This window comes from Pleuronectes platessa, chromosome 4 (genome assembly GCF_947347685.1).
Source record: "Pleuronectes platessa chromosome 4, fPlePla1.1, whole genome shotgun sequence".
Taxonomy (NCBI): domain Eukaryota; kingdom Metazoa; phylum Chordata; class Actinopteri; order Pleuronectiformes; family Pleuronectidae; genus Pleuronectes; species Pleuronectes platessa.
Window position 1 is genome coordinate 21,231,201 of NC_070629.1, and position 15,203 is coordinate 21,246,403.

General features: G+C 43.8%; 2 protein-coding genes across 3 annotated transcripts; both read right to left on the reverse strand.

Moving 5' to 3' along the window:
* Positions 1–5,046: 5,046 nt before the first annotated feature.
* On the reverse strand, positions 5,047–10,424 carry plk2b (polo-like kinase 2b (Drosophila)). 2 transcript variants are annotated; one of them, XM_053420433.1, is made up of 14 exons: positions 10,198–10,424; positions 9,990–10,097; positions 9,757–9,873; positions 9,372–9,501; positions 8,976–9,159; positions 8,611–8,809; positions 8,326–8,473; positions 8,092–8,186; positions 7,691–7,823; positions 7,428–7,508; positions 6,919–7,075; positions 6,507–6,636; positions 6,227–6,337; positions 5,047–6,074 (listed from the first exon to the last, which is right to left on the reverse strand). In XM_053420433.1, the coding sequence occupies exons 1-14, from the start codon at positions 10,381–10,383 to the stop codon at positions 5,883–5,885; spliced, it is 1,971 nt and encodes a 656-aa protein (XP_053276408.1). In that variant the 5' UTR covers positions 10,384–10,424; the 3' UTR covers positions 5,047–5,882. The 2 variants fall into 2 exon arrangements, with proteins under 2 accessions (XP_053276408.1, XP_053276407.1); XM_053420432.1 differs by having other exon boundaries at positions 6,919–7,078.
* Positions 10,425–12,097: 1,673 nt separating this feature from the next.
* On the reverse strand, positions 12,098–13,854 carry si:dkey-190g11.3 (uncharacterized protein LOC567059 homolog). Its single transcript, XM_053421070.1, is given in 7 exon segments — positions 12,098–12,283; positions 12,410–12,460; positions 12,543–12,584; positions 12,586–12,703; positions 12,773–12,858; positions 13,692–13,712; positions 13,714–13,854. Coding segments are annotated over 7 exon segments (645 nt in total).
* Between the last annotated feature and the right edge of the window lie 1,349 nt (positions 13,855–15,203).

The window sequence follows — 15,203 nt, forward strand, 5'->3', positions numbered from 1 at the left end:
CTGCGTTGATCCTAAAGCACTTTTCAGTCAGTCTTGAAGCATTTTCAGCTGCGCAATGACAGGAGGTGAATGGATCCTCTGCACGGCCAGATGGTTACATCATAGAGGAGGCAGATGTGATCGTTAATCTGCCGAAGAAAACTTTCAGCTGAACATAAATTGTTCTCTAACAAAAAAAAAGAACTCAAAAGGAAGATCTTTTATGTCTGTGTCCTGAAAAGCTCAGAGCGTTATCTGAATTTCAAGAGTCGGCCCTACGGGAGATTCATCTTCCTCCGGCCGACATCATAAAGCCAATCCACCTCCTCCTCCATGCAGCGCCACAGTCCATTCGTCCGCCCCTGCATCTGTCCAGTGCGTGCCGGGAGAGCAGCAATTTGGATAACGTGGCATTTACCCGAGGAGGCCTTCTTAGCGTGGGCTCAGTGAAATGCCAAAGGTGCACAGGTCGTGTCATTGACCTTTCAGCTCGAATCTCAGAACAAACTTTATCACTGACTCAGTTTTGTCCAAACTTCTAGAACTCTACGAGGGTGCAGATTAAATAAGGGATGACACCAAATCCGACAACAGCAAAAGGACAAGAGCATCTGCAGAGTATAATATTACACATACTAACTTTTTTGATGCAGCACAGTGTCACAGCGGCAATCGCTCACAGCAGGAAGCCCATTGGTTCAAATTCCAGTTGGGATTGGGCTGGGATTGGGCTGGGATTTTCATGTCTCAGGCTTTTGTGCAGGGTTCAATTAAAGACTTTAGATTGACTGTAGGTGTTAATGTGAGCGGGAATGGTAGTTTGTCTCTGGATGTTGGCTCTGAGTCGCTGATGACATGTCCAGGGTGTAACACGCCTCTCTCCCAAGATTAGCTGGGATGGACTCCCGCCCTCGTCTAAACCCTCAAAAGTGGAAAACTACAGATAATGAAGGGATGGATCTTGTTTCATTAGCACGACATGTGGGCAACTAGCTGTGCAGCACCGAATCAAAGCAGTAACACTGTATTTTGCATATCACAGCAATGAGTTTGGTATGAAAATAAATTGTTTATATATTGTATGATCATTACATTTGAACATATCCACTGGTGACTAGTTATTAAAGCTCCAGCATTAACCCAGAAAGAAACATTCATTTCCTAACTTGCTGAACAACTCAGCTCCAATAAAATCAAAAGGGAGATGTTGTGCGCCTGTGTGTGTGTGTGTGTGTGTGTGTGTGTGTGTGTGTGTGTGTGTGTGTGTGTGTGTGTGTGTGTGTGTGTGTGTGTGCGTGTATGTGTGCTTGTTGCGTAGGATTTGCTTTGTCTTTCTGGCTGTGCTCTGAGTCACAGGATTGATATGCTGCTTTGAAGCCTCTGGAGTTTCCTCCCTCCATGAGGCAGAGCTGTATTTAAACACTTGCCACACTTCACAGATCCTTGCTAAACGCCTTTGCTTTCCACATGTAGTGACACCGACAACTGCTCTGCCTTAACCGCCTCTGAACCACGGTGGGCGTAGTGGTGTCAAGAGGATCAAGCATTAAATTGCACATCAAGTTTACTTATTGTTTGATACAGTCAAAATGTATGACGTTCACTGCTCGGATGCTGAAGAAACATGTAGCAAAGCATTATTGAGCAAAAACTCCTGAAGATATGTCTGGGGCATAGCTTTACAGCTTTAGGTGATGTAATAAAATGTGAGCTAAAGCATCAAACTCCCAGACTGGTTGAAACCCTGCAGAGGGGAATTTCAGAATACAACACACCCTCTCGTTTGCTGGTATGGACGGAATGCTGCTTCCACTTTGTTGCAGCTACTTTTTGCTGAACGACCTTTGAGCAAGATTTATTTCCTACAAAAACTACATGTGGAAAAAAAATTAAATAATACATGTTATTAAATTTAAATTACCATTGGTCCCATATCGCTGGATTGCCTGAGAAAACTTTGTAAAAAAGGGCAAAGGTTTTTTTTGTGGAAACCTTCATTCATCCCTCTTTCTCTCCGTTTCAGTTTTATCTTTGCTCTTTGTCTGAAGGCTGCCCACACAAAGCCATGTGATGTCTTTATCAAAGGAGTCAGGAGGCTGTCACAGGCCCATTCCCAGGAAGTCACATTTTCTACTGACATCATGGAGGAGGAGGGTGGTGATGTTGGTGGAGCAGTCAGATAAGAGACGACGCACGGTCAGTTATTATGGAAACTGAAGAATAAAAGTAATGATTGTCCTGTGACGCTCATCCAACTTCTGCAACAATCCAACGACAACGTGACGCAGGCCGTCTGCAACGGTTCAGCTCAGTTCACTCCAACCGAGTTAATCTGACACATATGATTAAGGTCTGATTAAAGACATCCACGAAAACACAGAGTCCAGACACAGAGGTATTGATTGGAGGTTTGTGCAGTAAGGATACTTAAAATTCTAATCATTAGAGCAATAATATGCATTTAAGTTTTTATGTAATGGCTCGACCCTTAAAGAATAATCAATAATGGATGGATGGATGATTAAGTGATAGGTAGATGGATGGATGGATGATTGAGTGATAGGTAGATGGATGGATGGATGATTGAGTGATAGCTGGATGGATGATTAAGTGATAGGTAGATGGATGGATGGATGGATGGATAGACTCACAACCTTTCTGACATGGCAATAACCTTTAAAGGACATGAACACGTATTAAAATATAAAAAAATACTGCATATAGATACAGTAAACAGAGGTAGATAGAGGATGTGGAACTGCTGAGAAGATGCACTAGTGTAATTGCAGTGATAAACTGCTAGAGCCAGAATGAGCGTCAGATGTCGTGACACCGATATGCAACATGTAATTGAGCTGCCTATTTGAAGGACATTAGCCACCGACCTGCCGGCACACTTAGATCCACGAATACAAAAAAAAAGGCGACGATACCACAGGGTCCTACTTTCAGCCAGGAGAGGATAAAAAAGACCTTTTAGGGGAGTTGATTGTAGCAAATTACAGGATTCAGACGAGGGAGCACGAACGTCACAATACTGAGCGAGTAAGTGGCCACTGCATCTCACCGTGGTGACTCATTTGAAGTTTTATGTGTATTTAAACACCAGGAAGGAAACCAAGTCGTGCAGAGGCAAACACACACCTGCTTACACCCAGTCAAGAGAAACTTTTTTTTTTTGCAAGACGATTAAGTCTGACAGCTGTGCATTGCTCATCTCTCACATTACTGACACTGCAGAGAACAGCAGAAGCTACGCTCATCTCCGTCCTCAGTACATCTGTTCTCGTGCACACGGAGGAGGAGGAGCGCTGACATTTGATAAGCTAAGGCCTCCTAACCCCCTTAGTGCATCCCAGTGTGTGTGTGTACGCATATCAAAGCACGTTTTTATGTTTCTAGCAGAATGTGCCGACTATCACTTTGACTCACTCTTCTGCCCGCAGAGAACTTCACGGCAAAACCCGAAGTGTAATGATCCACCGTGTCACACCAGCTTAGACTCACTCCACAGCTAAGCCGGCGTGCATGCACAACACTTTCCCCACTGTGGACGTGACAGTAGCAGAGCCACAGCTTTGTCTGGGCCATCCAGGAAACCAGACATGTCAGAAGCAGTTCTCTTCTTTCTGCATGACAGTGAAATTAAGAGGATGAAGTGAACTTGCACTCAAACCGTTTTTTGAGTTTATCTTGACGTCACGCTCACGGACTTGTAGGAAGGTCGCGTGAGGCCAATAAAGCCGATCTGCTGACTCACAGAAGGGATCCTTGATTTCCACAAATCATTACAGGGGCTGAATCTATGTTGGACGAGGAGATGCATTCAAGTGGATATGACGCCTCTCACTCTTGCTATGATACTAGAAACGTGCTAAAAATGCTCTTGAAGGCCAGAGAACTTCACATCAACAACGGAACCTATTTCTGTCTCACTGAAGCATCCATTCCAGGGCCTATTACTGTCAAAGGCTCTGCACTCAGACCCGGAGGTGTCGTCATGAATAATTCCTGCTTCTTCCTCTCGTCGGCTACTTCCTGTTCGGCTTCTGTCTGTGTGGGTATGTTTATGCATGAGCCATTCATTATTGAACTCGCAGATATTCCGAGCGAAACATCTGAAGGGATGACTCAAACATCTTTGTTCAGCTTCCATTATGACACAAGCTGGGAAGGTGAAGAGGTGCCGGACAGGACCGATTAAACAACCGGGTGGAGAGCAATGAAAAACAACACAAGTTATAATTTTAGTAAGCGTGTCACGACATGAGCTCTCACTTTCAGCAAAGAGGAGCACGTGACGTCAGACGTCTCTATTCGCGGCCCCGGCTCGTTTCCGACTCGCACCAAATTGGGCAGTGGTTGCTAGTTTCCATGGTTACAGTCAGTAAATGTGAAAATATATCCAAGAATGACTGTAGTCACTTTGCCTCAAAAGCCCCTGACGCAATCAGGGACATATTGTGACTGAGTCTGTCTGTGTTTTCTTTCACCTGCATGTCACTGATTGGCTTTTTACTTCCATGTTTCCCAATCACCCAAACGGACCCTTCTTTTGATAAGCTGTCCGTGTGTTAGGGGATGTGTGTGTTTGTATGAGACAAGGTAGGTCAGACCCATTCCGCAGTCATCTTTGAAAACCTTGATTAGTTCACTCTGGGATAAAACCTCAGAAAAGTCCTTGAACCAGATTGTGTAAACACTCAACACTCATCATGCACCCATCTTGATCTGTGCACATTTCCTGTTGCAAACAAAGTTTAGAGATAAAACGCTAGCTTTCATTTGGACCGAGCGCAGAGATAGAAGGGTAATTAGGGTATATTTGACATTTTGAACTGCACCGTATTATGCAGGACATAAGCCAGGGAAGCTGTTTTACAAGGACACTAGAAGAGTGAGTTTTCCCATCAAATTCAATCCACCAGCACCAGATCTAACGCACTCATCTGTCTTCTGACCTGTAAACCTATCGGATTTCTTTTATCGAGATCCATGAATTATTCCCTGGTAAACAACTGAAAATGTTGACCTTGAAACTGTAACACAACATACTCAGGAGTACACTTTATTTTTTTAGAAAATGCTCTTTATTATTAAATAAATAAATACTGCACTTTTTAAAACACAATAATTTAGATTACATTTTCATCTCCCCCTCTCTGCCTCCCAGCTCAATGTGCTGAGTCCGTCTGTCAGTAGGGAGAACAAATCACAGTTTTAAAGTTGTGATATTACACCCATCCCACTTGCACTCGCACACGCACTCGCACACACACTCGCACACACACACACACACACACACACACACACACAGTTGAACTCTGGGGCATCCACACACACACACACACACACACACACACACACACACACACACAGTCAAATGGTTTCTTTGCACTGCTGAATTGGCTGTGACATACACTGTACAACATTTAAGATAGTCCACAGTCTTGCTCTGGTAACATTCAGAGCATCAGTTTACTGAGATTTCCTCTAACAAACAGCCTCAACTATTCAATACACGATGATGCTGGAGCCAGCCCAGCTTTTGTCTTTACTTCCCAAATATCCATCTTTTCCCCCCAAACATCGGGGGTTCACACTCGTACCGACATCCTCGGCCTTTCCTCTCCTACAACAATTGTCATACAAATCAGCCCTTTTCGATCAACAGACATTGTGCTACATTTCATTTCCTCAATCTCTTTCAGAATTGTCCGTGCTGTTTCTTCCACTTGCACCTCTGCTGAGTCACGTAGGTGCAGCGCTGTAGGAATGTTAATTAACTTTGCACATTTCCATCTTTGGTCCTCCGGTCTCAAATGAGATCCTCTCTGAATCATCCTTCCACTGCGGCAGCACTGGACTTGTTTCACACTGTCCAGGAACAGGTTGTCCCGGGTTTAGCTGCATCTCTGCAGGAGCATGTTGAGCGAGTACACCATGCGTTCGCGCAGGTCGGGGGGGCAGCCGGACGTGAGCAGGGAGCTGAGCTTGAATGTTTGGGAAACACGGTCCTCGTTGATGTAAGTGAGCATGTACTCGTCTTTCTGGCAGCACAGGATGATCTTGGTGTGGTCGTGGTAAAAGTTGACCTTTGGAGAAAGAAAGTTACCTGTTAGATAATTGCAAGTTGCTCCTTACTATTTGTTGATCTGAACACTGTGTTGTGCAAAGCACCATAATGACATTCTTCTAAGCGAACCCAGCAACCCCTATGTTTTTCCATGGTGGTTTGTGTGTTTACCTGAAAAGTGCCGTCATTAAAAAGCATCATGAGGGCGCGGTCGGACTTGAGCCACTGCAGCAGGTAGAGTCTGGGCATGTGTGCGTCTGTCATGCTACCCAGGTCCCCGCCCTGAGAAAGCAAAGGAGCAACACATCAGAATTTAGACAGGCTGCGACATGAAAGATGCCACTTCTAATGCTTCTGGGCGTGGAGAGACCAAAGGAACACAACAGCAAGAGGGATGGATACATTACAGGAATGCAAAAAAGGGAGCGGGGGAGCGGAGATATTTGCTTACATCCATGAGATTCTCCTCCATGTAGTGGGAGAAGTACTTGAGCACAGTGACTTGGCCAACAAAGTGTTCGGGAACCTCGCAGGTGGGGAAAACAGAGCACTGGCCCAACTCTGCATAGTAATGGATGGTCCTAAAAACATGGAGGGAAGGAGATAGGGTTATTAAACCGCTCACATGACAAAAACAAAACATTCAATTTATTGATTTCAGTGACATGGCAACCTAAAATCTAACCAGACAAACTAATCTACTCAAATTAAAGTCGTTAATTCTTTACTTAAACCACTGACAGCTACCTGAGAGAATTTGCACGCACTACAGCAAGCTTAAACAAGCCATCCCCATTATATGTGGTGACTAATAACTTTGAATGAGAAGGCGGAGTGTTGTGAAAGCGCAGGGCAGTGCATACTTTCTGTTAGGCAGGAGGCTCATGTGAGTGCCGTTGTTGAAGAGAACCCCGACGGTGTGGTCAGACAACTGGTAGCCGAAGCCGTACTTGTTGGAGTAGTCCACCCATTTAGTGACCCACTGGAGACTGCAGCTTGTTGAGCCCTGAGGAACGTTGTCTGCTGTAGGGGGGGGGGGGGGGGGGGGGGGGGACACAAAGGGGGAGAGGATTAGATGAAGCTGCAGGGACGATTTAAGAAAGATTGAAAAACCTTATCTGTGCAACCTCGTTCACTTTGTTAAAGCACTCAAGTGCTTTAACAAGTGTAACTAAAAAGTGTGCTAAAAAGTGTGCTGAGGCTTTAAGCATAAGTAATGGGCTGGGAGGAAATGTGTATATATATATATATATATATATATATATGTATATATTTGATTTACACATATATATATGAATTCCAGATAAAGAGCTGTATCTCTGCAATGAAACGTGCAGTACATGGGTCATGACCTTTCAATGACTCCACTCACCTTTGGGCATATTCTCCAAACATCCCCTCAACACACTTGCGACCGTCTCAGCCACACATCCGGTTGTGTTGTCTTCCAGACCTGCAGGAACAACAACAGCAGGTCATTTAGTTTGGTGTCACATCGAGGCAGCACGAGAAATCACTTTGCACTAAAGCCATTACAAATCTTTATAATTCAGTCATTTGCATCTACGTTGGTGTTACATAAGTCACACCATGCTGGCATCGCTGTGTGTGTGCGTGGGTGTGTGTGTGACTTACATTCACTGCTGCTGCTGCAGCTTCCCAGACTCCCCCTGACGATCAGACGGATGGTATCTTGCGTCGCTGGGGACTGGCTCTCTGTTGCTAAGGCGACGGGGCTCTCTGCAGATGGCGGAAGTGGACTTCCATTCTGAGGTGAGAACCGGTGACGACAGAATTCAGAATCTGCGATTTTGGAGCATTTCCTCCTGCTATGACTCAGCAGCTACCCACAGGTGTAAAGTGGTCGGCTTTGAGGATAAAAATAAGTGACTGCTATTTTTTCATATTATACCAGTGCAGCACTGGAGTGACTCATTCGGTTGTGAATATCTCTGTGTAATTGCTGTTTGAAAAAAGTAATCATCGCCTACACTCTTGTAAACATCTTGGCTGGAGTTGAATAAATTGTCTCTTACCTCGGAAATCTTTTTGCACTGTTGTTGGCTGATGACAGTTCTCTCCAGGTCGTGCTGCAGCTTGTAGATCTCCTCTTCCTCTTTGGTTAACTTGTCTGTTAAAGACAATAACCGCACATTAAAAATCTGAGCATGGCCTTTTTCCACCATCAGCCACATGAGATAACATGTGACACCGGGTTTACTAATACTTCTTAGTACTGAAAGTCAACAGTTGGTGGATCTGATACTCACTCAGAGTCTCGTAGTATTTGACCTTGTCTCTCTTCCCACCGAAGAGCGCAGCAGCAGCTTTCTTGAAGAAGCTCTTGGCTGGACTGGAGACGTGGAAATCTGGTGCCGAGTGGCAACAGCTCGCCGACAGACGCTCTGGACTGAAGCCCTGTGGGGAAGGGGAAAAGTGGGTCAGTGTGTGGCTGGTGGGAAGGGGGTCACTGCTCTACTCCCACATGGTGACATTTAGAGAAAGACTGACAGTGAGTGGAACAGACAGAGAGAGAGATGAGTGTAGTGTCCAACCTGTGTGAAGAAGTCGTGCCTCAGAATGTGGTCCAGGTTGGGCCTGTCCTCGGGGATCTTGGCGAGCAGGCTGGCGATTAACTGCTTGGCCTGTGGCGACAGGGACGAGGGCAGGGAGTACCTCGCCTCGCGGATACACCTGTAGGTCTCCTTCAGGTTGGTGGTTTCAAACGGTGGTCGGCCCAACAGCATGGTGTACCTGGAACAGAATGGAGGTCAAACGTGAGCCCGAGTCCATCATTAACCCAGAATAACAAGTTTGTTTGTGCTATTACACTGTTTTTAGCTTACGATTCATAATAACGACAAATAATATTTAATCTTTTCAAGTTCCCTAACGATGGATTGATCGTTATCGCACTCACATTACGCAGCCGAGGGCCCAGATGTCTGATTCACAGCCGTGGCCCTGCTTGTTGAGCACCTCAGGGGACAGGTAGTTGGGAGTCCCGCAGATCGTCTTCCTCCGGTTTCCTGCCGGCTCCAACTTGGCAGCCAGACCAAAGTCCCCGACCTTCAGCTCCATCGACTCGCTGACAAAGAAGTTACCTGCAGGGGGGGGAGGAAAGGGAGCGAGATGGTGAGCACCTGATATTCAACCCAGCATCAAAGAGCGTGTGTCCCCTTGATGAATTGATTTAAAAGACAAACTAGAGGACAAAGGTAAAGGCTGGAATAAAACAATGATATCCTCGCTGCACAGGAGGCGTCTTTACACTAGGGCACAAATTGTCTCAGCAGCAAAAAAAAGAAATTCTTACCAAGTTTCAGGTCTCTGTGCAGGATGTCTTGTTCGTGCAGATACTTCAGTCCAGAGACAATCTGCCTGAGATAGTAACGCACCTCTGGCTCAGTAAGCACCTTGCGAGCCTTGAGGATATGAGCTAACGACTGCAAAGACACAAGACATATAGGGAAGAGAATTATAAGAACTGCTTCCCACTGCATAAGAACTGTGATTTTTATTGTCACAAAACTGCAGTGAATGATTCATATGTGCAGACAGACAAAATGCATTTTTACATTAGAGGTATTGTATAGTGGGGGCAGACTCTGAATATGATATATGTGCTGACTCGTTGGTTTTGGGTGCAATGCAGGTGGGATCCACAGCATTAGTAAGGAGTTGTATAGACTTGCACTTACTTTTCTGCTGCAGTATTCCAACAGGATGTAGATGTTCTCCTTGTCCTCGAAATGATGATAGAAGTGCACTATGTGTTTGTGGTGCAGTACTCTGTGCAGCTCTATCTCTCTGTCAATCTGTCAGGGGGGAGAAAACAAAAAAGGTCAGAGAATGTAACTGGAAGTTTCTAGTTATTTTTTTAACACTTCCCCTGTGGAACCAGTGCGCACAGGCACCGGAGCCTCGCTCTTACCTTCTCCCGCTGGTGCGGTTTGGAGACGCGCGAATGTGGGATGATTTTGGCTGCGTAAACTTTGCTGGTGGAGAGGTCTGTCATCTCGTAGCATTTTGCGAACCCTCCCTGGAGAAGAAAAAAGGAAAACAGTGTTAACATACTTCGCCTTGCAGGTAAATCCCAATTTTCAAAAAAGTGTTTTAAAAAGACTAGAAGCTGGCGCTACCTTTCCCAAAACTTTCCCACGGCAGTAACACTTCCCCGTGGCCGAGTCGGTGATGATCCTCGCCATCTCCGAGGGCGCACTGCGCTCATCCGTCCTCTTCCTGCGCGGCTCGCAGGACCTCTGCGTCGCCTCACACATGCTGCTGCTGTTCGTCTGTTGGGGCCCGATATTCCTCTGTACCTCCATGAGCTGGGCTTTGACTCGTCTCTCACTCTGAATGCAGAGTCTCCGTCTGGGAGGATTTATAGTCTGGCAATCCTCCCCACCCCCTGTCTGCCGCCCTCCCTCTGACGTCACGGTGTGAAACGAGAGCATGAGGTCTGCCTGATATCGATTATCCATCCTGGTGGGGATGATGATGACGTTGATGATGGCAGCAATATGAAATCAAAGAGGATAAAGCAACGTGTGTTTTCTTTCTCATCTATGGTCATTTATGATGATTAATGATGATTTGCATCAGTTGCTTTAACAACAAAAACAGAAATGTTATCTTTGGCAGTTTTATTCATACAGGAACCCAGTAAGTTGAATGGAGCTTCTTAATTTGTTTTGCGGGCTGTTATTAAAGGATGTGTTGATCTGGTGCATTTAACTGATGGAATACCCACAATGCAGAGGATGCATGTTCTCTGAATTCTGCTCAGGTTCTTCTCATCCGGTGTCTGCGGACCAAGCTCAGTTTGGAACACTAGCACCCTCAGGTGGAGCGTTTGGATATCAGACCTGTTGTGCCCTTGACATTATGTTCACCAAAAAAAAAAACATTTGTATGGCATACAGGAGCCTGACATGTGAGGCTGTGAGCGGTGGTTTGAGGAGAAGGGTTGCACAGATGTCAGTTTGCAGAGACAGGCATTTGTAATAGAAGGTTTTTCAAAATCATGGCCAAATTAAGATTTAATGACATGCCTCGGATCTTGGCTGTGTAATAACTTTTAACTTGTATATATTATCATGTAAGTAAGAAGAACATTCATTGAGGACATAGTTAATAGATGAGCATAATGCATCTTAAAAAGAGTCATTTGCTACTAATATTTTCTGTGTTTATCACGTTTACACTGTTCGGGCTTCTATTCCTCGAGAGAATAGAGAAAAACCAGTTAACACTGTTGGGATTATTATACTTTAGGCGTGGCCTTTGAGCATTCAATAAATTTGCTGATAAATGCTTCACTTCCTGTGTCCGTCAAGCAGTACCTGACCACGCCCACTAATCATGCATTACGCCACTAATCATGCAGTAAACCAGGCCTTCAAGTGCAGACCACACGGTGAAACTTTTATGAAAATTGAATAAAATATGTAAAACTAGGCTTACTTCCTGTTGCCAGTAGGTGGCACTATCGCTATCACTACACACAGACTAATAGATCTGTAGAAAACGTCACAGAGGGGTTCACTTGTACCTATGATATCAGGCTGGATTGCATATCCTACTGAGTCGCACATTATGATTCCGCCATGCATCTAGATCCAAACCAAATAAAACTATTAACGAACAAACAACATCACAAAACTCAAAATCCTCCCTGTAGCAAGCCACCAAGAAGGCTTATCAGTGTTAATGTGGAAATTATTTTGGTAGAAGAATTCTTATGCAGCCACCAGAAATATGGTAGACTCCATCTTCTCTATAAGTGGCGAGGCTGAACAAACACTGTGGGGATAAGTGCTGCAGAAATCCCTTCTTCTTCTTCTTGTCTAATCAGAGTCCCTTTCATTCTTGTTATGTTCAGATGTCAGAAAATAATCAATGCTGATCAGTGTGCGCAACTACTTAAATCAGCAATTTTCCAAAAACTCACAGTGGTTCTCCTTTAAACATCACATTTTGTAATCTGGTAAAATGTGTCTGGAGGATGTGTTGCTTGTGAGACCCAGAGACTGTGACTAATCACACCGGTGTATCTGGTACGTTTCTCAGGTGTGAGCGCACTGTGCCCATGTCATAAGAAAAAGTCTCGTCGAGACCGGAGCCGACAGACGATCGATGAGGCCAGTTGGGGAAAGGAAAACGACAAGCGATGACACACCCGTCATCCGCAAGCTCTTTCAACAGCTTCTCCCTCAGATCCTCCATCTGTAAACAGAAAAGGCTGAATCAGTCACGCTTAGCAATACAAATGTTGGAAATACAGTTTGACTTATACATCATAAACAGGAAGGTTGAGAAATAATCATTCTTGTACTTAAACTTCAAGCTTACCACTCCTGGAGCAAGGAAAGCTGTCACATTGTTGTACAAAGACAAATCAGTCTGTAAAAGAGGAGAGACAGAAACGTGGTGATGTAACAACTCATATCAATAAGTACAGCAGTACTTTCTGTAAGTGTCTCACCTTCCAGAAGTCTTTGTTAACAAAGGTTGCTTGGCCGGGGGGGCGCTTCGGTCCAGCGGGCCTTGCTCCTGGCATACGCCATTAATATGGAGTTTATCTCAAAGCCTGTGCACTGGAAGCCGGCAGAAGAGGCTGCAAACACCTGGGAACCAAACAGCTTTGTGTAACCCGAGATCAACAGCAAGCATTAACAAAATCATATTTAAACTCCAGCATAATACAAATATTATTCAGGATCTGCAAAGCGACCCATTCGTCCCTCAAGCAGCTTCATAATATTCAGTGTCTAATCTTTGCTGGAGGGCAAATAAGGGACCTGGAGCACAGTGCAAACGCACAGTGAGCAGACACATGGGACAGGTGATGTGGTATTTTTATGAATACAAAACTTCTCGCTGGTAATCGGAGCTGGAACATGGCACAGTGTCTTATCTATCCCTCAATGATAGATGCCTCTATTAACCTCCACTAAAAAAGAGAATAACAGCCTAAAGATGTATTTTTCTTGTGAAAACAACTCTGGATATGCTTCATATTAAGCATATTAAATGATCCGTTCTCCTGAGTGCTGTGCCTGTAAACTCAGATCTGATCTCCCACTCTCTTTGTCTGAATGATAAATATAGCACTGTCTGGTGTATCTAAAGTAAACTGGGTATAATCTGTCATAATGTATACCTCCAGCTGTTTCCTATGATAAAGAAAGACAGATAGAATAAAAGAAAGACAAGGCATCATATAATATAAAGGAATCAGAGACATGTTATTCGTTAGTGCAAAGACAGTGCAGTTTGATCGATTTAAGTATTTGCATCAGCTATAAACAGCCTATATTGTTTTGCTGCATCTTTTCTGATTCATCTTAAACTGATGGTAAAAGAAATGGTGAATGAGCCTTTTCACATCAATGGATCTTGGCATGAAATGCACTTTAATAGAAGACGGTGCAGTTCATCATGAAATTAAATTAGTTATTAGACTTCGGTTTTCTGCTTTTCCCAAATTTTTTGCTAGCACGAAGCACTATCTAAATAAGAATTTTTTGTTAATGTGCAAGTTAGGTTCTGTCTCGTCCTCTATTGCTTGAAAGAAAGACGGCAAAGCAGGCAGATGAAAAGCTAAAAAAACAAGAAAGGTAATCTCAAGCACCTCGAGTCTCCGGGGGATTTGATGAAAAACCGAACAACGCAAAGAGATTCCAGACTCCATACAGGACGGTGAGCAGAGCACCTGTACAGGCCATGAGCACAATGCTGGTCCTCCATTGTGAACTGTCATCGACGTGGTTAGAAATACAGCAAATAAAAGACATTTCTCTAACACGACAGATGCTGTGATCAAGAGAAAATCTGATAAAAAAAAAATTATATTTTGTTTGGGTTTGTTTTTTTGAGAGACAACCAATCACAATTTAGTGGGTGGTAGAATGGAGATTTTAGCAATGTACAGAGCTAGCTAACAGGCTGTTGTTGTATAAGTACTTGTACTGTGCAATGACAATAAAGTTGAATCTAATCTTAAGTTATATATATAAACATGTCCTTAATAAACTTGAAAAATATTTACTTACCTGCTCCGGGCAACAACTGAGAATGACGCCATAAACTATAAACAACTGAGGTAAAGAAAAATAGAAATTCAGACTGATTATTTGGATAAATAATCTCACCAGTGCTGCCTGGTGGACAAACTGTGTAAATAAGACTGCTTTTCAAAATCAAACATAAAATGGGTCCTTCTGTAGTTTCTGATTGCCCACTGGACAACATGTAATACTGATCAATATATCAGAGCATCCATATTATTGGTCGGCCTCCTAAAATGGTAACGCTGTACATTAGATGAAGTGTTTTGGCCTGGATGCAAACCATCTACGAGTGAAGAATATATTTAGTTTTTAGGAAGAATAAAGTATTGCAAAGTTGAAGTCTTCAAACCATCCAGTCCATTTTAGAGGTTAATTAAAATGGAATATCTGGATACAAACTGAAACTTTTACTTCTTAAATGCCATAAACGAGTGAATCTCATTTGGAGGACATGTTGCATTTAAACATTTTAAGGTTGTTCAGGTTAAAAATAACACAGGTAACTTCAGCATCAGAAGGTCAGTGAGTGGAGTTATAAAGCAACACTTACTTTATTTCTACCAATATAGCTTTTGTTAAATATTACTCCATATCACCAGAGCACATTTTTCAACAGCAGGGGGTGCTATAGATGATGTACTAATGGAGACTTCTAGAAAGTTGTGTTTGTTTACCACGTTTTTTGGTTTATGTAGAGACACTATGTGACACAGCAGCTCTGTCAACATGAAGCACAGCAGAAGATTGGATCAGAGGAGCAACAAGGTCACGTTATTCCAAAGCAGAGTTGAGTCAGTCACCTTAAAAAGTGAATGAACAAAAACTTACTTAAACTTTCTGATGAGCAAGAAACACAAACATATACAAATATCTTTCAGTCCATTTGTGAGGTAGAGACACAAAACCTTGAAAATCTGCAGAGACAAACACAAACGTTTATGCAGCCTACTTGGCCCGCCCCCTCCAGCCTGCTACACACACACACGCACGCACACACACACACACGCACACACACGCACACACGTCAAAGGGCAGGTACCTTTATGCACACGCCATATCAAATGTCTGCCAGA